At 51.0% G+C, this 24,404-nt stretch overlaps 1 protein-coding gene across 3 annotated transcripts; it reads left to right on the forward strand.

Annotated features, from left to right (window-relative positions):
* The first annotated feature begins 1,715 nt into the window (after positions 1-1,715).
* On the forward strand, positions 1,716-22,613 carry ELP6 (elongator acetyltransferase complex subunit 6). Of its 3 annotated transcripts, none has more exons than XM_066245077.1 (7): positions 1,722-3,739; positions 5,464-5,542; positions 8,106-8,176; positions 12,687-12,805; positions 15,592-15,793; positions 18,527-18,673; positions 19,777-22,613. In XM_066245077.1, exons 1-7 carry the CDS (start codon positions 3,497-3,499, stop codon positions 19,903-19,905), a joined length of 990 nt encoding a protein of 329 aa, XP_066101174.1. In that variant the 5' UTR covers positions 1,722-3,496; the 3' UTR covers positions 19,906-22,613. The 3 variants fall into 3 exon arrangements, with proteins under 3 accessions (XP_066101176.1, XP_066101174.1, XP_066101175.1); XM_066245078.1 differs by lacking the exon at positions 1,722-3,739 and adding an exon at positions 3,746-4,031; XM_066245079.1 differs by lacking the exons at positions 15,592-15,793; positions 18,527-18,673; positions 19,777-22,613 and adding an exon at positions 15,463-15,583 and having other exon boundaries at positions 1,716-3,739.
* Positions 22,614-24,404: the final 1,791 nt, after the last annotated feature.

The raw sequence follows: 24,404 nt of genomic DNA on the forward strand, positions 1-24,404 counted from the left end.
AGGAAGCGGGTGCTGCAGACATGTAGAGAAAGAGTCTGACAAAGGGAACAGACACGTTGGAGCCTGAGCATGGTTGCCATGGGGGGGAGGGGCTTCGAGAAGCAGCAAGGAGCACAGAGGGGCTGGGGTGCAGATGAGCGGGAGAGCAGGAGGGGGCCGGATCCATGAGACCATGAGAGGACTCAGCTTTTACCCTGAACATGAGGGGGCCGTGGAGGGGTGAGGGCGAAGAGGACGTGCCTGAGGGAGGCACACTCCGGAGCAGGAAAGCCCACAAGGAGTCCACTGCTGGGGTTCCAGATTGGGCAGCTCAGGATTGTCAGCATGTGGGCTTCCGACCAAATGCTCCGAGGCCACTGCTGAATGAACGCCAGGGGCGGTTTTCCCCGGTAGCTTTCCCTGGCGCATGCTGCACTCTGGTGGATATGTGGGAGACGACCCAAACCTGCTTCCAGCCTCTCTTCTTTGCCCAGGGTCTTTGGGTTCTGTGCATTCACTTCAGCTTGGGGCTCTCTTGTTACAGATGGCGGAGGTGTCAGGCAGCACCTGGAGGAAACAACCAACTTAGAGACAGGAAAGCACAAGGAAACCATGATGTGGATGCAGCAGTGTTTGGAGCTGGGCCGCATGATGTTTGTGAACAGTGATGGACACCAGCCCCAGGGGCAGAGAGTCGGGGCTGAAGGATGCATTAGGGCTGGGAGGACGCATTGGAGTCAGGGCTGTTCCCAGAAGAACAAGATGAAGGCACAAGATGCTCGCCAACCAGCTCTGAGTTCCAGGACACAGTTGCTGCTGGGGAGGGAAAGGGATGCAGCAGGGAAATCCCAAGTGACGGCATGCAGAAGGCCCATAGAGGAAAATAGAGCTGGAGGTCTGGTGAGGCGGGGAGGAGGCTGGACAAAGAGGGAGCGCTCAGAGCCCTGCAGACCCTGGGAGCTCTGCTGCTGCCTTTGCTGCTGTTGGAACCCACTTCTGTGGCTGAAACTCCCCACCACCACTCCAGCCCATTCACCCACTGATGCTGACAACTGCCTTAAGTAGAAAAAGAACGGCTTCTTCCTTCTCCCTGCCGCCCAGTCTACTGCCAGTGTCTCCCTAGTGTTTCCTTGGCAGAATATAGCTGGAGTCGGCCGGACAGCGTCTGGCAGGCATAGTTAGCAGGCTTGCAGCCCCCTTCAGTACAGAGGAAGGCACTTCAGCCTAGGGGAAGCACCAGCTTCCTAACTGCCATTAAAATCGCCTTCTCCGCTTTGTTCCTCCAGTCCTTCCAACACCTTTGGCCCAGTTTCCTGCGTCAAAGCCTCCTCTGTTTGACTGTTCTGTACTTGCACTGGTCTGTCCTAGGACTGGGGCAAATCCCAGTATTTTGGAATCTGAGGCTTACACAAAGGGGGAAAAGAATTCTCTTTAAGGAAAGTAATATAACATTACAAAAAAAGAATTAGCTTTGTTAGCATCATGGTAAATTCATCTTCACCTATGACACCACAGTTCAACTCCAGCTACGCACACTAGAGAACCTCTTGCCCATCTGTACTAAAGCCATGGCTGAGTATGCTCACAGAGTCCCCTTTGTGGTAGGACAAAGCTAACACTAACCCGTCACGGGTGATAGGAAAATGGATAAATATAGGAAGAGTCAATATTTTTACATTAAATTTTTTTTTATTTATTCATTTTGAGAGGAGAGAGAGAGAGATAGAAGGAAAGGGGGGAGGAGCAGGAAGCATCAACTCCATATGTGCCTTAGACCAGACAAGTTCAGGGTATTGAACCGGCGACCTCAACATTCCAGGTCGATGCTTTATCCACTGCGCCACCACAGGTCAGGCTATTTTTACATTTAAAAGGTATCTATCCTTCATCTAAAGATTCAATACAATACCAATTAGATTACAGCCAGTTTAAATGGAATACACTAGTTCCAAAATTGATCCATATCCCTTAGTTCACACCAAACACAAAATCAATTACAAGTGGATTAAGGGCTTACATGTGGAAAGAAAAATCTTAAAACCTTTGGAGAAAATCTAGAATCTCCTTATTACCTTACTTTCTTAAAGAAGACTCAGTGACCTCTGGCTGGGTTTCTCAGTGGATAGAGTGTCGTCCTGGCACACTGAAGTCAAAGGTTTGACTCCAATCGGGGCATGTACAAGAAGATATTAGTGAATGCACAACTAAGTGAAACAATGAGTTGATGCCTCTCTCTCTCTCTCGCTCTCCTTCCACCCTCTCTCTCAAAACTGTTTATGCTCAATAGGAGGACACCAAGACCTAGCTGAGGGCAGGCCGGCTCCTGGATGAGGGGGTCCGGGGTGGGGGATGCTTCTCTCTCCTATATCATCAGTAAGCACGAAACATTCCCTTCTGGGCTGAAGGATCCAAGTCAATTAGACACAGAGAAGCAGCCTCAATTTCCATCTCAGGTGCAGAGCTTCAGATAAGTGACTACATTTCACATCTCAGCCTTGTAGTTTCCACAGAAAATCTGGGCCCACTTTGCAGTCCAGGCCAGATACTGACTCCTCTACACATAGTTATGTTCTGCTTTGAGCCTATCAAAACACTGCTTAATATAAATTTCACCTGAACTCCACCCTTCCTCAAATCTTAAAACAACTCTCTTTGCTTGGTGACAGTCCCCAGGCCTCCACTGGTGTGCTATCTCCCTCATTGATGAGTCAATAAACTATGTCCAATTACAGGCTTGTGTCTGGTGATCTTAGACTGATTGGGCCAGAATAAAACTATATATGGTGCTCTGGCAGGATAGCTCAGTTGGTTAGAGCATCCTCCAAAGCATAGATGTTGCAGGTTTGATCCCCAGTCCGGGCACATAGAGGGACAGATCGATGTTCCTCTCACTCTCTCTAAGTCAATAAAATAAAACAACCTATATATGGTATACGAGACATTAATGCCATGGAAAAAATAAAAGCAGGAGAAAAGAATTGTTGGAGAGAGGTTTGCGATTACAAATACGGTGCTCACGGAAGGCTTCGCTGATAAAGTGACATCTGAACAAAGACCTGAAGGAAGTGAGGGACTTTGTCATCAGCTGAGTATCTGGGAAAAAGCTTTCCAGAAAGGGGGAACAGTTAGTACAAGAAGGGGCATAGAGGGTGTGCTCCAATCACATTTAGTGAACCTACCCTGACAGTCTCTTTAATCCTAAAACCTACCCATACCCCACTGAACGTTTTCAGTATTTAATTCCATGTTTATTACGTTTGTTCTCCGCTTTGCGCCAGAGCGGGCGCCTTGGGAGCCCAAGCTTCTAGCACTGTGACACACAATATGAGCTCGACCGGCACGTGTCGGGGAACCTACTGAGCGAAGCCTAGGAAAGGAAGAAGACACCTGACTGCGTGGGACTTTGCGGGGGAGATCACTAGGAGGCCTCAGGCACCACAGGTCCACAGGCCAGGAACCAAACTTGCTGGCGCCGTGGAGTACCGCCCGGCCGAGGCCTGCACTGGACAGTGGCCGGATGTGCGTCATCGCCGTGCGCCGGCGGCGGCCCAGGTCGAAGGGCTTCATGATTGGCTGCAGTACTCGCCGGAGCGGGGTCGCGCGGGAGCTCCTCCCGCTGATCGAAGTGCTGTGTTGCTTTCCATCCTCCCTTGTCTCCACGGCAGTTTTAGTTCCCTGTCCAGAACGCTCGTCTGCGGAGCTCAGAATGTTCCCAGAGCTCAATAACCTTCTCAATACCTTCCCTGACAGGGTGGAGCAGGTAATTCGTCGCGCGCTGGGGAAGGAGGCGGGTCCCGTGAGCGTGGCGGAAGAAGGCGGCCCCGGATGAAGTGCACGCGGACGGGTGGGAAAGATGCGATGTCCACAGACAGAATGTGCCTGGGAGTTGTAGTCCAGGGAGGGCCGACCCGAGGTTTGGGCTGGCAGGACCTGCGGGTGGTGGGCTTCTGGACTTTCTCGCGTCTTTTCAAAGGCCGTGTGTGCCCATGAAAGTTCCTAGAAAGCAAGTCCGACGTGTGGATGGACTTACGTTCACAAACGTGCTCACTGGGGTGGGTGTCCTGGCGCCTGGAGGAGATCGTCTGAGAGGAGAGGAGAGTGATTCTTCCCCCCTCATAGGGAAGCAGCTTCTTAACCATCCTGACTCTCCCTCTGCTCGGGAGCACCGGGCAGGTCGGGGTGAACGTTGCTGCTACTCCGACTCTTCCGTCTCATGGTGTCTAATAGTGCTCTTCCAAGCTGCTCTCAGCCAGCGTGGGGCTGTACCGAGTCCACCTCTGGCACCACAGACTTGCCACTCTTTTCTCCACTCTCCTTTCTGCACTCTGGGGCATCTTGAAAATTTTCACGTTTGCCCAGAGGTTACCTCTCTCAGGAACATATCTGGTTTATTTTATCACCTTTGCCTTCCAAATGAAATGTTAAGCTTCTCCAGGCCGCCAACACACCATGTGTGTAAAGCCTTTTTATGACCCCATTGTGGCAGGCAAATCGTAGCTTTCATTAGATCATTGTGGATGTTCTAGTTGCCCAACAGTTCCTGTCTGCCCAAGCCTGTAGATGGCACTTGCTACCATAGCAATTACTACTGGCACCACAAAGTCCTCAGCCCAGGGCTAGAGTGAAGGGGGGATCAAAGTGGGCACCAGGTTGTGACAGCACTGGGGGTAACCCTCAAGGTCTGATAGTGTGATCTTTCATGTTTTATAAGTGAAAATAACAGCAGAGGTCGTGTGTCTAATACCACTTGATCATGACCTTCCCTTTCATTGACAAGGAACTAGAGGTGGCTGGATCAGGGCAGACAGGTACAGAGATCATCTTTAGAGGTCTTTCTTTCCAGGCCCTCCATGATCAGAGCTCTGCCTGCAGCAGTGTCCAAGGCCGTTCGGAGGAGAACTTTGTTATTGGAGGTCTCTGTCAACAACCATTTCTTCCCTATTTTCCACCCTGTAAGACAGATTTGACATCAATTAGAAATAGGGAGGAAGCTGGATCAGATGACTTTTTTGAAGGTTCTTTCCAATCTTAGCAGTTTATGATTTTTGTTGGATTCTGATGGTAAAAGCTTCCTTTGTTCAGTATCTCATTCTTCCCCAGACTGGTCCCTGACTTACTTGGTGAGTGAGGAAGAAAAGGGATTTTATTTGCTTTGGCAAAGTGGAAGCTGAAATATGCTTGCCCATAATAAGTGATTTAATACTGATCATATTGTTTTTTCCCCATAATTTTTACTTTTTTTTTGTTATCTTAATATATATGTTTGTGTATATATTATATGTGTATGTGAATATATATGTGTATAAATGTAAAATACATACATATATAGATATAAAATATGTATATATGCACATACAGACAGCTACACACATACTTTTCAAGTATGGAGACATAGGGGCTGACACAATTAACTAGATTTATACAGTCAACTGACCTCTTTCTAGGGAAGCTGATTCACCTTTTTGTGTTCCTCTTAAATTTTAGGGGAAATTGACTCTACTCTGTGATGCTAAGACAGATGGCAGTTTCCTTGTGCACCACTTTCTCTCCTTCTACCTCAAAGGTATGGGACTCATTGATGCTATAGAAAAAGAAACCTAAGGCAAAAAAGAAAAAGAAAATTAGGCATAATATTAACTACTGATGTTTGGGTAGCCAGATGACTGTTTATTAGGCAACAGGTTTTTGTACCATCTTGTTTCCTACCCAGTCCTGCCAAAGAGTGGCATGTACTCACTGTATCCCTGTCCTATCTTTCCCTTCTCCACCCACTGCGAGGTACTGCCTCTCTGTGGTCCTTACTGTTGATTTGCTCCTCAGTCCTGTATTTGGAGATCTCTGGGCACTTGACCCATTGACACAGGGAAGCCCTGGCCAGGTGGTTCAGTCGGTTAGAGTGTTGACCTGATACGCCAAGGTTGCAGGTTTGATCCCCAGTCAGGGCACTTATAAGAACCAATGAATGCACAAATGGGTGGAGCAACAAATTGATGTTTCTCTCTCTTTCTCTCTTTCTTCCTCTCTCCTTTTCCCCTCTCTCTCTAAGTTCAATAAAAAAAAAAAAAAGGAAGAAAACTGCATGGCCACTGTAATTTACATATGGGAATAGATTAGAAGAAGAAAACAGCTAAATGAAAAAAACACTTATTTATCAATTGATTCTCCTTGAACCCCTACTGAGCCAGGCCAGGATAGAGAATAACCTTTGGCACTCTTTTTTTTTTTTAATTAGTTTTTTTTTTTTTTTAAGTTTGGTTATTTATTTTTTTGTTTGTTTGTTTATTTATTCATTTTAGAGAGGAGAGGAAGAGACAGAGAGAGAGAAGGGAGGGAGGAGCTGGAAGCATCAACTCCCATATGTGCCTTGACCAGGCAAGCTCAGGGTTTTTTTGAACCGGCGACCTCAGCACTTCCAGGTCAATGCTTTATCCCACTGCGCCACCACAGGTCAGGCAGTTCTTTTTTTTTTTTTTTTTTGGAGGGGGGGTGGAGAAGCAAATGGGCGCGTCTCCTATGTGCCCTGTCCGGGAATTGAACCCGGGTCCCCCGCACACCAGGCCAATGCTCTACCGCTGAGCCAACCGGCCAGGGCACCTTTGGCACTCTTAATCACAATAATTTATAGCTTTGAAAGTTGTTTTCTTTTCCAGATGATGTTATTGTCAGCACAGAAAGAGCATGAGAATCTACAGCTAAAGTATTAGAATTAATTATGTGCAGTAAGGTAGCTAGAGCTTCTTTGTGTTTCCTTTACTTCCTCTTGGATATAGGACCAGTTTAAAAAATTAATTGTGGCCCGGCGTGCCGGGTGGATCCCGGTCGGGCGCATGCGGGAGTCTGTCTGACTGTCTCTCCCTGTTTCCAGCTTCAGAAAAATGCAAAAAAAAAAAAAAAAATTAATTGTGCCTGACCTGTGGCGGCGCAGTGAATAAAGAGTTGACCTGAAACACTGAGGTCGCTGGTTTGAAACCCTGGGCTTGCCTGGTTAAGGCACATATGGGAGTAGATGCTTTCTGTTCCTTCCCCCCTTCTCTCTTTCTCTTCTCTCTAAAATGAATAAATAAAATCTTAAAAAATATATTAATTGTACCCCTGTACACCAACAACAAACAGAATTTTTTTTTTTAATTTTTTTTTTTTTCTGTATTTTTCTGAAGCCGGAAACGGGGAGAGACAGACAGACTCCCGCATGCGCCCGACCAGGATCCACCTGGCATGCCCACCAGGGGGCGACGCTCTGCCCACCAGGGGGCGATGCTCTGCCCCTCTGGGGGGTCGCTCTGTTGCGACCAGAGCCACTCTAGCGCCTGGGGCAGAGGCTGAGGAGCCATCCCCAGAGCCCAGGCCATCTTTGTTCCAGTGGAGCCTCGGCTGCGGGAGGGGAAGAGAGAGACAGAGAGGAAGGAGAAGGGGAGGGGTGGAGAAGCAGATGGGCACCTCTCCTGTGTGCCCTGGCCGGGAATCGAACCCGGGACTTCTGCACGCCAGGCCGACGCTCTACCACTGAGCCAACCGGCCAGGGCTAATTTTTATTTTTTTACAGAGACAGTGAGTCAGAGAGAGGGATAGACAGGGACAGACAGACAGGAACGGAGAGATGAGAAGCATCAATCATTAGTTTTTCATTGCACATTGCGACACCTTGTTCATTGATTGCTTTCTCATATGTGCCTTGACCGCGGGCCTTCAGCAGACCGAGTAACCCCTTGCTGGAGCCAGTGACCTTGGGTTCAAGCTGGTGAGCTTTTGCTCTAACCAGATGAGCCCACGCTCAAGCTGGCGACCTCAGGGTCTCGAACCTGGGTCTTCTGCATCCTAGTCTGACGCTCCATCCACTGTGCCACCGCCTGGTCAGGCAGAAAAATATTATTTTTTAAAGACTATAACTTATTTATAGTAGGGAAAAATAAGATACCCAGTAATACATCTAACAGCAGTACATCTCAAAATGAATGAGAAAAGTATAATTATTTATTATGGAAAAGAATTGCATTTTAGAATCAACTTGGGTATATTAGTTTGCAAGACCTCTGGGTCTCTAAGACCTGCCTCAATGCTTTTGTTTCCAGAGGTAGGACTGATTGCAAATAGAGACATTATTAAAACCAATTTATTTTGTTTTCCAGCTAATTGTAAAGTCTGTTTTGTGGCACTCGTCCAGTCGTTCAGTCACTACAACATCGTGGGGCAGAAGCTGGTAAGTATTTTAGACGTCCGTGGTGAGATCCCTTTGTAAGTGCGTGTGTCACGCATGTGTGAGTGTGCTTGAAGCCTGGGCTTCCCTGTCTGGGTTTAGAGACCTTAGCACGGGAGGACTAAGGAAAGGGTGGGATCCTTTATCTGAAGGGTTAGGCAGCAGCTCCTCATGTTTTGTTCGAGTTTATAGAGCCGGATCTGTTGTTAATTAATTAACCCCTCTCCACTGACTCTGGACGGGTTAAGGTGTTCTCCTTCTCCATGTGGCTCTCATGTTAGCCCTGCTGAGTTGGAGACCACAACTTGGCCTGCCACCAAGTTGACTGGCTGCCACTGGCTCTCCTTAAGTCCAGGGCTTAGGACTCAGATGTGGGGAGAGGGACTTTTGTCATCTGTACCTCTTTTTTTTTTTTTAAGCTTTTCTACTTCATATATATATATAAATATATACACACACACACACACATACATACATACATATATATTTAAATTTTATTTATTGATTTTTAGAGAGAGGAGAGAGAGAGAGAACAACGGAAGGGAGAAGCAGGGAATATCAACTCATAGTAGTTGCTTCCTGTATGTGCCTTGACCAGGCAAGCCCAGGGTTTCTAACCGGCAACCTCAGTGTTCCAGGTTGATGCTTTATCCACCTCGCCACCACAGGTCAGGCCTATACCTCATTTTATCAGGTAAATACAGGCAATAATGTGATGGCCAAGAGACTGATGGACCTCTTGGCCTCGCCTGGGCTATTACCTGTGACCTGGGGGATGCACTGAGGTTTTGCTAGGCCAGGTTTCTGTTTTGCTAGGCCAGCCTCAGACAGGGAAAGAACCTAGTCATCGATCAGCAGTGATCTTCTTTTTTTTTTTTTTTTTTCTGAAGCTGGAAACGGGGAGAGACAGTCAGACAGACTCCCGCATGCGCCTGACTGGGATTCACCCGGCATGCCCACCAGGGGCGACGCTCTGCCCACCAGGGGGCGATGCTCTGCCCCTCCGGGGCTTCGCTCTGCCGCGACCAGAGCCACTCTAGCGCCTGGGGCAGAGGCCAAGGAGCCATCCCCAGCGCCCGGGCCATCTTTGCTCCAATGGAGCCTTGGCTGCGGGAGGGGAAGAGAGAGACAGAGAGGAAGGAGGGGGTGGGGGTGGAGAAGCAAATGGGCGCTTCTCCTGTGTGCCCTGGCCGGGAATCGAACCCGGGTCCCCCACACGCCAGGCCGATGCTCTACCGCTGAGCCAACCGACCAGGGCCGATCAGCAGTGATCTTTGAAATGGGGTCTTGCTGTTGGGCCAAGTCACTGCCTCTTCTCTGACATAGGGAAACACACGAGAGGGTGAGAGAGGGGTAGACTCTCGTTCTTTATAGACAAGGAAGAAGTCCCTGTGTTAAGAGGTCAGCATGAACTCAGGGAGAGCAGTCGTGTCAAGAACGCATGTTGCGTTCCAGGCCTGTGCCTTGGCATCTGTGAAAGCTGTGTGCTCTCATGTCCAGACTGGCTGCATTTTCTGTTACCTTGGAGTTGGCATCAGCACAGTAATGGGCAGGGAGAGCACTAGAGTCAACTGCTGTACTCTGTACACTTCCATACACTCCTGGTGAGTTACTGCACTGACAGGAGTGGAATGGCAGTGAGCAAGGGCAGAGGTGGTGATCAGGAGCCCCTCTCTGCCAGGGGTGGCTGTCGGAACTAATGGAAGTCCGTAGGAACTAATGGAAGTCCGTAGGAACTAATGGAAGTCCGTAGGAACTAACGGAAGTCCGTAGGAACTAACGGAAGTCCGTAGGAACTAATGGAAGTCCGTAGGAACTAGTGGAAGTCCGTAGGAACTAACGGAAGTCCGTAGGAACTAATGGAAGTCCGTAGGAACTAGTGGAAGTCCGTAGGAACTAATGGAAGTCCGTAGTGAGTGAATGAGCAGTGGAGACCTGGGCTAGGAGCATGTCACCTGTTTCTGTGCAGACAGAGCAGTGGTTGCAGATTTAGACTGTGTCACCATCCCTGGGTGTTTGTTGAAATGCAGGTTCTTGGGCTCTATCCCTGAAATTTCTGGTTCTGGAGTAGGGTTCAGGGTTCTGCATTTTAATCAGGTATCTCAAGATTTTTTTTTTTTTTTTTTTTTTACAGACAGAGAGAGAGTCAGAGAGAGGGATAGATAGGAACAGACAGACAGGAACAGAGAGGGATGAGAAGCATCAACCATCAGGTTTTTTTTGCAACACCTTAGTTGTTCATTGATTACTTTCTCATATGTGCCTTGACTGTGAGCCTTCAGCAGACCAAGTCACCCCTTGCTCAAGCCAGCGACCTTGGGTCCAAGCTGGTGAGCTTTGTTCAAACCAGATGAGCCCACGCTCAAGCTGGCGACCTTGGGGTCTTGAACCTGGGTCCTCTGCATCCCAGTCTGACGCTCTATCCACTGCGCCACCACCTGGTCAGGCGGTATCTCAAGATTTTTAATTGGGTGGTTCATGAAGAACCATATTTGAGAAGTTCTGACCTGAGTGGTGGTGGCACAGTGGATAGAGCATTGACCTGGGATGCTGAGGTCCCAGGTTCGAAACCCAAGATCCCCAGCTTGAGAGCCAGGTCGTCTGGCTTGAGCGCATGCTCGCCAGCTTGAACATGGGGTTGCCAGCTTGAATGCAGGATTCGACATGATTCCAAGGTCGCTGGCTTGAGCAAGGGGTCACTGGCTTGGCTGGAGCACCTCCCCCACCTAGGTCAAGGCTTGTATAAGAAATAATCAATGAACAACTAAAGTGATGCAACTATAAGTTGATGCTTCTCGTCTTTCTCTCCCCCCCCCCCCTGCTCGAAAAAAGAAGTTTTTGTTAGGGAAAGGGTTGACAAACTCTAGTCTGCCCCCTTCCCCATGTTTTGTAAATAAAGCGTTTTTTTAAGATTTTATATAGAGAAGAGGGGCAGGGGCGGGAATGAGAAGTCTCAACTCATAGTTGCTTCCCTTTAGTTGTTCCTTGTCATATGTGCCTTGACCAGGCAAGCCCAGGGTTTTAAACCGGCGACCTCAGCATTCCAGGTCCATGCTCTGTCCGCTGTGCCACCGCAGGCCAGGCAATAAAGATTTATTGGAACACAGCTACACTCATTTGTTTATGAATTGTCTATGGCTGCTTTTGCTCTATAGTAGCAGAGTTGAGTAGTTGCAACAGAGACTGTCATTCTCCTACCCTTCTTTTTTTTTTTTTTTTTCCTTTTTTTTTTTTTCATTTTTCTGAAGCTGGAAACGGGGAGAGACAGTCAGACAGACTCCCGCATGCGCCCGACCGGGATCCACCCGGCACGCCCACCAGGGGCTACGCTCTGCCCACCAGGGGGCGATGCTCTGCCCATCCTGGGCGCCGCCATATTGCGACCAGAGCCACTCTAGCGCCTGAGGCAGAGGCCACAGAGCCATCCCTAGCGCCCGGGCCATCTCTGCTCCAATGGAGCCTTAGCTGCGGGAGGGGAAGAGAGAGACAGAGAGGAAAGCGCGGCGGAGGGGTGGAGAAGCAAATGGGCGCTTCTCCTGTGTGCCCTGGCCGGGAATCGAACCTGGGTCCTCCGCACGCTAGGCCGATCTCCTACCCTTCTTTTGTTACTTATTTACTGTTTTTGTGACGGAGACAGAGAAGGACAGATAGGGTCAGACAGGAAGCGAGACAGATGAGAAGCATCAATTCTTTGTTGCGACTCCTTAGTTGTTCATTGATTGCTTTCTCATATGTGCCTTGACCAGGGAGCTACAGCAGAGCAAGTGACCCCTTGCTCAAGCCAGTGACCTTGGGCTTGATTTTTTAAATGTTTATTTGATTGATTTTTTTAGAGAAAGAGGGAAGGAGAGACAGGAGCATCGAGATCTGTTCCTGAATGTGCCCTGACTGGGGATCGAACTGGCAACCGTTGTACTTCAGGATGATGCTCCAACCACCTGAGCTATCCAGCCAGGGCTTTATTTACTGTTTTTAAATGTGCTTAATTTTATAAATATGTGCATTTGGAAAGGACTCTATACTAATATTGTAAAATTAAAAGCTTGTGCTGAGTAATCATAAAAATAAACATATGAACAAAAGATTTAAAGTTTTTTAAAAAGTAACAATGAAATGTAAAGACACATCTGAAAACAGCCTGACCTGTGGTGGTGCAGTGGATAAAGCGTCAACCTGGAAACGCTGAGGTTGCCGGTTCAAAACCCTGGGCTTGCCTGGTCAAGGCACATATGGGAGTTGATGCTTCCTGCTCCTCCCCCCTTCTCTCTCTCTCTCTCTCTCTCCTCTCTCTATAATGAATAAATAAAATCTTTTTAAAAAAAAAGACACATCTGAAAACAGTGGCATTGAGGGTAGGGAACGCCAGGGAGAGAAGACAGACCTCTTAGGTGGTGGACAGGGCACGTTTGCAGGGTTTGGAACGTGCTCTGTGTCCTCCTATGAGCTTGAGTCAAGGCCCCCGATGGCTTCCCCTGCAAGGCACCTGGCTCACTCTCCTTTTTGTTGTGCTTAGGGTGTCAGCCTGACCGCAGCACGGGAACGCGGGCAGCTCGTGTTCCTTGAGGGTCTCAAGTCATCAGTGGACGTTTTCTTCCGGGCTGAGGAGGAGGCACACCCCCTGCACTTCCTCAGGTCAGTCAGCTGGCAGCTCAGCCCAGATGTGCACTCCTGGTAGGTAGGCCCAGACAGGGGTTGCTGTGGGGTTCCTTCTTCGGTTGTGAGAGGGCAGACCTGGCTTCAGGAGTCAGACACGTCCCTGGTATTGCAGCATTACTGCAAAGCCGTGGGCTCCTCCCATGGGCCAGATGGTGGCTGGCTGTCTCAAAGCTGTAGGAAGCATTATTTGCTGAGCATGTGGTAGAACGGTCCACTTTGCTGGTTTTTCCAACTCTGGCACAGAGCAGTGGCACACACCTTTGTCCTGTTCTTGGCTTAATGTAGGGGTCCGGAAACTACAGGCCAAGGGCCAGCTACCTGCTTTTGTAAATAAAGTTTTATTGAAATAGTCACATTCATTTTTTCACATACTGTGCCTGGCTGTTTTACACTGTGACAGCAGAGTTGAGCCACTGGGACAGAGAACATATAACCTACAAGCCTTAAAATACTGTTGGCCCTTGAACAGAAAGAATGTTGGCCGCTGGTTTGGTTTTCTGTGCCTCGTCCTCTCGGAGCCTCAGCCACAGGCATGGCTCTGTGCAGACCCCCACCGGGCTGCTCTTCTTCCTCTGCCCTCGTGCCCTCTCTGAGACTCGGCCTCATGCGGTGGCGGGGAGGCCGTGTGGAGTCGGAAAGCCAAGGCCCTGACCCTTTATGTGACCTCGCACACAGCTCTTCACATCTCTGAGCCTGGTGTCCTTGTCTGAATGATGGGCCTGGTTCCACTGACCATGGTTGTGGAGGGTTGTCCTGCTGTTAGCGGGGCTCAGCCCTGGACCGTGGGGCAGGCGGGCAGCTGCCTGGGCCCCATGTCTGGTGCCTTTTTTTTTTTTTTTTCCCCTGAAGCTGGAAACGGGGAGGCAGTCAGACAGACTCCCGCATGCGCCCGACCGGGATCCACCTGGCACGCCCACCAGGGGGGCGATGCTCTGCCCCTCCCGGGCGGCGCTCTGTCGCGACCAGAGCCAACTCTAGCGCCTGGGGCAGAGGCCAAGGAGCCATCCCCAGTGCCCGGGCTGTCTTTTGCTCCAATGGAGCCTCAGCTGTGGGAGGGGAAGAGAGAAACAGATAGGAAGGAGAGGGGGAGGGGTGGAGAAGCAGATGGGCGCCTCTCCTGTGTGCCCTGGCTGGGAATCAAACCTGGGACTCCTGCACGCCAGGTGGACGCTCCACCGCTGAGCCAACCGGCCAGGGCCCTGGTGCCTTTTGAAGCTCTATTTCTGGGAAATGACTGTTGAGGGTGGTCTCTGGGGAGACTGGGGTGTCCGGGCCAGCTTGCTCAGAGACAAATCAGATCTCTTACACACACAGCAGCCCGTGGACCAGTGCCCCTCACCACCACCCACCTGAATTGCTGTTTTTAAATTTGAAAAAAAAATTTATTTATTAATTTGAGAGGAGAGAGAAGAGAGTGAGAGAGAGACATCAATTTTTGTTCTATTTATTTATGCATTCACTGGTTGGCTCTTTTTTTTTCCATTGACTTGAGAGAGAGAGAAAGAAAGGGTGAGGGGGAGGGAGAGAAGCTCAACTCGTTGTTCCACGTAGTTGTGCTCTTGGCTGCTACTTTTTTTTTTTTTTTTCCTCATATTTTTCTGAAGCTGGAAACGGAGGCAGGCAGTCAGACTCCCGCATGCGCCCGACCGGGATCCACCCGGCACGCCCACCAGGGGGCGATGCTCTGCCCATTCGAGGCTTGCTCTGTTGAGACCAGAGCCACTCTAGTGCCTGAGGCAGAGGCCACAGAACCATCCTCAGCGCCTGGGCCATCTTTGCTCCAGTGGAGCCTTGGCTGCGGGAGGGGAAGAGAGAGACAGAGAGGAAGGAGAGGGGGAGGGGTGGAGAAGCAGATGGGGGCTTCTCCTGTGTGCCCTGGCCGGGAATCGAACCCAGGACTTCCGCACGCCAGGCCGACGCTCTACCACTGAGCCAACCCGCCAGGGCCTTTTTTTTTTTTTTACAGAGACAGTCAGAGAGAGGGATAGACAGGACAGACAGGAACAAAGAGAGATGAGAAGCATCAATCATCAGTTTTTCGTTGCAACACCTTAGTTGTTCATTGATTGCTTTCTCATATGTGCCTTGACCGTGGGGCTACAGCAGACCGAGTAACCCCTTGTTCCATCCTTGGGTCCAAACTGGTGAGCCTTGCTCAAACCAGATGAGCCTGCACTCAAGCTGGCAACCTTGGGGTCTCGAACCTGGGTCCTCTGCATCCCAGTCTGATGCTCTATCCACTGCACCACCGCCTTCTCAGGCATGATTGCTTCTTGTGTATGCCCTGACCAGGGATCGAACCTATAACCTCAGCGTGCCAGGACAACGCTCTATCTACTAAACTACCCATCCAGGGCCCCACTGGTTGACTTTTGTATGTGCCCTGACTGGGGATCGAACCCACAACCTTGGGATGACACTCTAACCAACTGAGCTACCCAGCCAGGACTGAATTGCTGTTAAATTAATCTTCCAGGTTCCTTAAACTCAGTGTGGTGTCTCTTATAGACCTGGGAGGCTGTTTATTTTTTGTTCGTAGCATGGTGCTTTGTGCCTATTGGCCTCTAGGCGTATTTGAGTTGAAATAGAACTTACAATGCATGCACATGCCTTTTTTTTTTTTTGCCAACCAGTCATGAACTCCTTGGTGCCAAGGACTGGGACCCAGTTCTTTGCCTCTTCTCAGCCCTGTGGTGCTGCTCAGCCCAAGACAGACATTTGTAGAGAAAGTGAACTCTGGTGACTTTTGCCCTGTGTCCCAGGGAGGCCCACGCTGGGAACCTGCAGCCCCTGTATGAGTTTGTGCAGGCGGCGCTGAAGCCTGTGGACCGTGAGGAGGCTGCCTGGACGTGCCCGGTACTGCTGGTGGATGACCTCAGCGTGCTGCTGAGCCTGGGCGTGGGGGCGGTGGCCGTGCTGGACCTCGTCCACTACTGCAGAGCCGCCGTTTGCTGGAAACTACAGGTACCGATGGGCCTGCTCCCCGCGCTTCGCCCTGACAGCCGAGGGCCCAGATGTGTCCACACCTCCCTGGCTTGCAGTGATCTTCTTGTTTAGTTGCTTGGACTTGTGGCAGGTTCAGAAAACTTTCGGTCCACCCTTCCTGTTCTCCTCTACCTGCTAGTGCTCAGAAACGGAGCCCTCCCACTTAGAGGGACGATGAGCACTGTATGGAATAGGAAGGCCATGTGTGGTCCCTTGCAGTCCCAGCCCAGCAGCACTGCCTGTGCGTCCTGGGGCAGGTCATTACCCCTCGGAGTGTGCTTAGAAGATCAGCTGAGATAATGGGTGTAAACTGCTTTAAAATCTGTGAGGCGCAAGGCAAGCGTAGGTTGTAATCTTTATTGTCAAATTATTAGGCAGAAATAGAGATGTTCTCATAATAGAGGTTTTCTTGAAAGAGCAAAGAAGAGGGAGAGCGAGGGAAAGGGAGAAAAAGAGAGAAGCATCTACTCATTGTTCTACTTTGTGCACCCATTGATTGCTTCTCATACCCTGACCGAGGCTCAAACTGGTGACCTGGGTGTCGAACCAGTGACCTTGGTGCTCTGGGAGGATGCTCTATTCACTGCTCTCTGGCCGAGGGAGGCGTAATAGAGATTTTTTTTTTTTTTTTTGTATTTTTTCTGAAGCTGGAAACGGGGAGAGACAGTCAGACAGACTCCCGCATGCGCCCGACCAGGATCCACCCGGCACGCCCACCAGGGGCGATGCTCTGCCCACCAGGGGGCGATGCTCTGCCTCTCCGGGGTGTCGCTCTGTTGCGACCAGAGCCACTCTAGTGCCTGAGGCAGAGGCCAAGGAGCCATCCCCAGCGCCCAGGCCATCTTTGCTCCAATGGAGCCTTGGCTGCGGGAGGGGAAGAGAGAGACAGAGAGGAAGGAGGGGGGGGTAGAGAAGCAAATGGGCGCTTCCACTGTGTGTCCTGGCTGGGAATTGAACCTGGGTCCCCCGCATGCCAGGCCGACGCTCTACCGCTGAGCCAACTGGCCAGGGCCATAATAGAGATTTTTAACAATAACAGCAGACCAACCTGAACAATAGCAATGGCTGTGGTGTCACCTCTCGGGAACCCGAATGCAAGATTATCAATAAATGAGATGAACTTGGTAACGCCCATAGTGTCTGGCCCACCATGGCCACTCAGTGACGGGCAGCTGGGAACTGCGGACATTGGCACGGCGTGGGCAGGCTGAGGGTGCAGAGCAGGGTAGAAGGAGCAAGGTAGCTGGGCGCACCCGCCTGGCAGTGTTTGCGGAGCTCCTGCTTTGTTCCAGGTCCTGCCTGGACTCTGTCTGGGGAGCCTCTGAGTCTCCTGGCTGCAGTCACAGGGCCAGGAGCCAGGGTTCTGCAGAGGGCGTGGAAGCGGCCTGGGGGAGTTCAGTGGGGTTGGGGACAAGAGTAAAGGACTTTGTGCAGCTCAGCTTGCTTTGCGGCCCATGACTGTCCTCTTTTTGTGAAAACAATTCTTTTACTTGAAATGGTAAAACTTGGAGTAGTTTAAAAGAGAAAAGCAGAAGAAATAAACAGTATAGGTGCGTTCGTGCAAAGGAATTGTCTGCCTTGGTGTAATCCTTCTAGAGAGTGTGCAGTTACGACCACATCCGCAGGTACGGTGGTCCCCTGCAGTTTGCCGCTGTGGGCAGCTCGCCGCGCACTGTTCGGTGGGACTCTTCCATGTCATTACACAGGACTTTTGGTGTCCATTGCCCGTTGACAACACAGGGACCTGCTTCATTCTTTTCAACAACTGGACAGTATTCTTATGAAAGGACTTCTTATTCACAGTGTCCCCCCCCCTTTTTATTTATTTATTTTTTATTTATTTATTTATTTTTTACAGAGACAGAGAGTGAGTCAGAGAGAGGGATAGACAGGGACAGGCAGACAGGAACGGAGAGAGATGAGAAGCATCAATCATCAGTTTTTCATTGCGCGTTGCAACATCTTAGTTGTTCATTGATTGCTTTCTCACATGTGCCTTGACCGCGGGCCTTCAGCAGACCGAGCAACCCCTTGCTGGAGCCAGTGACCTTGGGTCCAAGCTGGTGAGCTTTGCTCAAACCAGATCAGCCCACACTCAAGCTGGCGACCTTGGGGTCTCGAACCTGGGTCCTTCCGCATCCCAGTCCGACGCTCTATCCACTGCGCCACCACCAGGTCAGGCTCACAGTGTCCCCTTTTGACGGGGTGGCCCGTCCCTCTGTTTCGGGGTGGCCTTCTGACTCAGGCCAGCTGTGCCAAGCCCCTGACCCTCCCCCAGGCTAGACGGGAAGCCCTTCTTCGTGCTCCCCGAGCACCTAGCGGCCCCTCTCCTGGCTTCGTGTCCTGTACTGTCAGTGTCTGTCTGTGTCCAGGGCCCACGTCTCTCATCCCCACTGTGGGTCTGGCACACGGTGCGCACAGGGAACTGGGGACTGGATGAGTGGGTGCTTGCAGAATGGTGACACTTCTTAATAACATACAGAGGACCACCAGCTGAGCTTGGTTTTAAGCGACCTGAGCTGGAAGTACGGTTGGTTGTGCTGGTGACTCGATGTCCAGTGGGTGATTGGAGCCAGGCAAGGGTCCTCCCCAGAGGAGGGGTGGTTGCAGCGGCAGCAGAGGTGGGAGAGGGTGTGCTGGGCATGGAGGCATGGGGCGCCCAGTGCCCGATCCTGGTCAGGAGCAGATTTCCATCTTGTATCTCTGTTGCAGGGAAACATAGTGGCTCTTGTGCATGACAGTGGAGACACTGAGGATGAGGAGAATGATGTCTTGTTGAATGGCCTTAGTCACCAGAGCCACCTGATCCTGCGGGCTGAGGGCCTGGCCACCGGCTTCTGCAGGGATGTCCACGGGCAGGTGCGCAGGGGTGGGGCGGGTTTCTGCTGGGTGACAGGCCACTTGTGTCTGTGCCTGAGTCTAGACCTCACGTGGGATGGTGTTGGGTGAGGGCTTGTGTGCTTGGGGCGTCCCTTTAACTGGGAGAGAGACCTGGGAAGTTTGTGGATGCAGCTCAAAGTCTGCTAAGGCTGCTTAGCCCTCGCTAAGGAGGGTTTTTGACAGTGAGCCCATTTGTGACCAGAACAGAGCTTCTGGAGAGGAGACAGTTGTCTGGAGTGGAAGGCAGGGCCCACTACTAAATAGCAGAATTCCTTTGCGAGACGACAGTGTGTCTTGTATATTCAGGTCAGCTCTGTTCTTTTTAAAATCGGGATGCAGGGCATCTTCCCCGGCTGGGGGGCCGCCGCCCCCTGCTGCTCCTCTGCAGTGCTGGGTGCAGCGGCCGGGCTTCCCCCCAGGGCTGCCACCGTTCTCTGCCTCCGTTTGGAGTCACCCCAGGGCCGCCCCCACAGCGTCCTGGTCAGCTCCAGGTAGACCTCTCTTGACCCGTTAAGGGTGGGTGGGATTTGGCCCAGAGTCATTCAGTCTGGAAAATAAAGCAACACCGAGGGGCGGTGTGGGCAGAGCCCACGGCACAGTGTGAGAAGGGGTCCTGCTGGGGGGCAGCTGGCTCTGGGGCACTCGGTCCCCCGGAGCATGCCGGTCCGCTGAGACATCACCCAAGGAAACAGCCAGCCTTCTGAGCCTCTGCATTGAATGCACAAATTCTGAGCTGTTTATTCTCAACATGAGTGCAGGCAACAAGGCCTAAGCTGCGTGTAGAAAAGGGACCGAAGTGGGACACAAAAATTACTGTTTTTTTCTGGTGACTTTTTCCTTCCATTTCTGTGATGAACATATATTACTATGGCAATAAAGAGGAACCTTTATTTTTAGTTAGCTTTTTTATTTTTAGTAATAGCTTTTTTATTTTTAGTAATAGCTTTGTTTTGGAAGTCGGTTCTGTTACTGCCTGGCACACGTGACAGTTGCGTCATAGAGGCCCCCAGTTGAAGGTCACAGTGGAGCAGGTACTTTCTGGAGGGTCGCTCCTATTTCATTCTTCTCCCCTGTCACCGTAGCTGAAGATCCTATGGCGGAGACCATCACAGCCTGCTGCCCAGCGGGCTCGGAGCCTCACTTACCAGTACAAGATACAGGACAAGAGCGTGTCCTTTTTTGCCAAAGGAATGTCTCCAGCTGTTCTGTGACTTGACTGAGGGTCGACAAAGCTGCTGTGGCTGTTCCGGACGTGGAGGGGAAAGCAGCCGGGCAGGCGGGTCTCTGCCCCTCTGTAGTGGTGTTTCAGGCTGGACTGCGACCAGGGGTGGTCGGGTGTCGCTGTGACAGGTGCCTTTGTGCCGGGCCTTGTTCAGAAGACAACGGAGAGCCCACCGCCCTGCCTCTGCCGAGAAAGATGCTGAAGCTGGGGGAATGGGTCCTTTGGAGCCCTCCATGCAAGTACGCTTTAGCCCAACTGCCTGTCCCTGGTTGTTGCGCCTTCAGAGCCAGAAGGGGTATGGATGCGCCAGCCAGGGGACAGTCCTGGACAGCAGGCATCCCTGGGGACAGAGAGGGGAATCATGGCTGGCTTAAAGTGAGTTCCCACATCGTGGCTTCCTGTGGATCGTCTCATTTAATTTCCAGCTTTGTCTTGGAACAGTATTTTCCCCCAACTCCCGTGAGGAACAGGCTTGGAGAGGCCAGAAGCATCCCGGGACTGTTGAGCGGGCTGTGGGTAGGGAGGCCTGACCGGAGTCCGCACTGCTGCCTGGCGCAGGGAGACGTGCCACGGGCTCCCCACCCGGTGCGCAGCGTCGGCTCCGGCTGCATCTGTGCTGTCTGGCCCAGAGGCCCAGGGGCCTAGCTGTCACGGGCCCAGCACCCCGGCCGAGGCCTCCTGAGGCCCCATACAGAGCCCGGGTGTGCGTGTACGAAATGCTCTTGCTGCCAGGCAGGGTGAGGCCTTGGCAAGGAGCTGGGGCCCCCCTCACCTATGAAGACCACAGCAGGTGAGTTCCTACCGCATCATCAGGTAGATGCCAGCTTGCCACACTCAGCCCCCCACCCAGGGTCATCTCAGAGTGGACACCAGGCATAGTCTCCTAAAGTGTATGCAAATTACATCACAATGGATTTGATTTTTAGAAGAGATAAAATGAAAAAATAACTGCTTTGCAATGATTAGGGGAGCTTCAGTTTTTTAAAAAAATTTTAACTTTTTACATTTTAAGTCTTTGTTTTTTTATTTTATTTTTTATTCAGTAAGAGGAAGGGAGGCTGAGACAGATTCTCGCATGTGCCCAACCAGGATCCATCTGGCAAGCCCACCAGGGGCTGATGCTTTGCCCATCTGGGGCGTTCCTTTGTTGCTCAGCACCTGAGGCGAAGACCATGGAGCCATCCTCAGTTGCCAGGGCCAACTCGCTCTATTGGAGCCTGGGGAGCGAGAGGGGAGGGGTGGAGAAGCAGATGGGCGTTTCTCCTGTGTGCCCTGACCAGGAATCGAACCCAGAACATCCACACGCTGGGCCAACACTATCCACTGGCACTATAGTGAGCCACTGGCCAGGGCCCAGTGTAGAAACTTAAGTATGGGGAATTATCACTTCTTGATGACCTCTAAGTTCCATTTCATTTTATTTTTTTTATTATTTTTTTATTTTTTTCATTTTTCTGAAGCTGGAAACAGGGAGAGACAGTCAGACAGACTCCCGCATGCGCCCGACCGGGATCCACCCGGCACGCCCACCATGGGGCGGAGCTCTGCCCACCAGGGGGCGATGCTCTGCCCATCCTGGGCGTCGCCATGTTGCGACCAGAGCCACTCTAGCACCTGAGGCAGAGGCCACAGAGCCATCCCCAGCGCCCGGGCCATCTTTGCTCCAATGGAGCCTTGGCTGCGGGAGGGGAAGAGAGAGACAGAGAGGAAAGCGCGGCGGAGGGGTGGAGAAGCAAATGGGCGCTTCTCCTGTGTGCCCTGGCCGGGAATCGAACCCGGGTCCTCCGCACGCTAGGTCATTTTAAATTTTTTTGAATTTATCATTCTCATGGCAAGCATTTTGAAGTAAGGTTGAGCTTTGTTAATGACAAGAAGAAAATTCTGGGATGTCCCGAATTACAGCAGGCTGGAGGGTAGAGGGAGGAGACAAGAGGTTAATCAGTTAACAACTGGAGGGCACAACGAAGGACTGCTTACATTCCTGAGTGTATGTTGAAACTGACTTATTTCCCGATTATCTAAAGAGAATAGTCAGGCACCCTGACTACCAGGCACCTTTGGTTCTTGCTGATACATGAACTTTCTAGAATATTGTTTCCAGATTGCCCACAACCAGCCTAAAGAACAAACACTTCTTCCTCTGGGACTCGGCTCTTGTCCCAGAACTAGCCAGGCTTCAATTCTCCCACCCCCTTTATCTGTAAATACTTTCAAAACAGTGTACATTTTCCCCAAGTTGTTTGCATAAAAGAGCCCATCAACCTAGGACTGCAGACACATGGCCTCCCTCACCTAGCCTGCTGCTGGTGGTTTAGACTTCATTCCCAGGGCCTGGTTCTTTTCTGACTAGCGTGTGGGTCAATAAAGCCTTTCAGAAAAACTTTGCCATGAATGATTTTTGGTTTAACACTAGTTATGGCTAAGTGGAGCTGTTCCACTTGAATTTTATATTATATATATATTTCCCCCCCTTTTTTTTCCTTCTTCCTCCTCTTAAGTGAGAAGCTGGGAGGCAGAGATACAGACTCCCGAATGTGCTCTGATTGGGATCCACCAGTCAAGCCCCCTATGGGGCAATGCTCTGTCCATCTGGGGCTGTTGCTCAGGCAACTGTGCCTGAGGCAAGGCCATGGAGCCAACCTTAGTGCCTGGGACCAACTTGCTCCAACCAAGCCGTGGCTGTGGGAGGAGAAGAGAGAAAGAAAAGGGGGAGGGGGGAGGAGCATCAGACGGTCACTTCTGTGTGCCCTGGCTGGGAATTGAACCTGGGACATCCACCGACCAGGCCAATGCTCTTCCACTGAGCCAACTGGCCAGGGCCTACCTGAATTATATTTAAAGACTAAGATCCCGTGTTTGCAAATTGCCTGGAAATGCACAACAAATAAGATGATTTTTAGATGGATAAAGGGATAGAGATTTTTTTTTTTTGAACGATAGATAATATATGTAACAAAACAGTTGTAGAATCTGGAATGTATAATTGTTAACTGTATGGTTCTTTCAACTGTTCTCTATGTTTTTATAATAAAATGGGGGGGAGCCCTAAAATCATGGCCACTCTACATGGGTGTGTGTGTAGCAGATTCACCAGGGCAGAGAGCCTCAGCTCCCCGCTAGGGCCCCCCTCTCTCTCCTGCAGTGGACAACTCGGCTGTGCTACAGGGCCCAGAGGCACTTCGAGAAGTGTCAGTTTTGGACACACTTGTGTTTAGGAGGAAAGTGTCAGTCCCCTGCAAACAGGTTTAGTAGAGTGGTTGCGTGGGCAGGGGTGGTGATGAGTAACGTGACAGCAGTGCCCAAAAGATGGTCTGGCTAAGTCCCTGCCATGGACGTTGTGACAAGACAGGCTTTCACTGGAGAGAAGGCCTTGGTTCAGCGGGCCTGGGGTAGGACTCAGGAAGTCTCTGACTTAACTAGTGATTTCCAGGTGATTCTGCTGTGAGGCAGGTTTGAAGACATTCTTTGTAGGAACTTGACAGAAGAAAAGGATTGAGACTTGTTCGTGCAGTGTTCTCCGAAAATGAAACAACTGGGTAGACTTCATATTTGCAGAAGGAAACAGGGCAGTGGAGAGAGGCGGGAACTGGTGACAGAGAAGTGACTCCCCTTGGCCCGAGGTTTCTGGGACTTGAGGTGTCATCATTGAAAGGGCTCAGGCTTGGAGAGATGTGAGCTGGGTTAGGGGTGTATGTAAGGCTTCCCCCAACACTTGTCTGCTGTTGTCTCTCTAGTTTTAAAATAACACAAAAAAGAAATTTTCCTTTATAGAAAATAATTCTTTAAAAGCGAAAAGCCAACCCTGAATACAAGGCATAATCTTAAAGGTCATTTTGGGCTCAGGCCAATCGTCACCACCATTGTTTAATTTTATGGTGACAACAGTGTGGTGGGCAGGGAGGGAGGCAAGCCTGGAGGCCTTGGGGAAGTGGCCCAGAGTCCTGTGGAACGGGTCAAGGAAGGTGTATGACAGGGAGCGGAGGTGACTGGGGCTGCGGGAAGGGCTGCCTTGTTTTCTCCTTGCACCTCTGCACTTCATGCTACCCTGGCTGTGCCCTGGAGAACAGGGACAGGATCGGACAGGGTCTCCGCTATATCCAGGTGGCCCTGGGTTGGGTGCTCGGGGCAGCGCGGGGTGGGGGGGCGCAGCAGGGCTAACCCCCTGACCCTCCAGACTCAGTCCACGAGAGGGAGGGTAGTGTTATCAAGGTGCCAGCGCCGGCCCATAGGCAATCGCAAAGGGCAGCTTCCTGGCATGGGTTAGCGCCCCCAGAGCAGAAGAAGCCTCGCCTTTGCCGTGTGAGACTCAGAAGCAGGACCTGCCTGGGGGTGGGGGTAGGTTTCGGGAGTACTTATACCTGGCCTGTGGTAGTGCAGTGGATAGAACCTCGACCTGGAACGCTGAGGTCCCTGGTTCAAAACCCAAGGCTTACCTGGTCAAGGCACATACAAGAAGCAACTACTACCAGTTGATGCTTTCCTCTCCTC

Source organism: Saccopteryx bilineata, chromosome 10 (assembly GCF_036850765.1).
Source record: "Saccopteryx bilineata isolate mSacBil1 chromosome 10, mSacBil1_pri_phased_curated, whole genome shotgun sequence".
Classification (NCBI taxonomy): Eukaryota; Metazoa; Chordata; class Mammalia; order Chiroptera; family Emballonuridae; genus Saccopteryx; species Saccopteryx bilineata.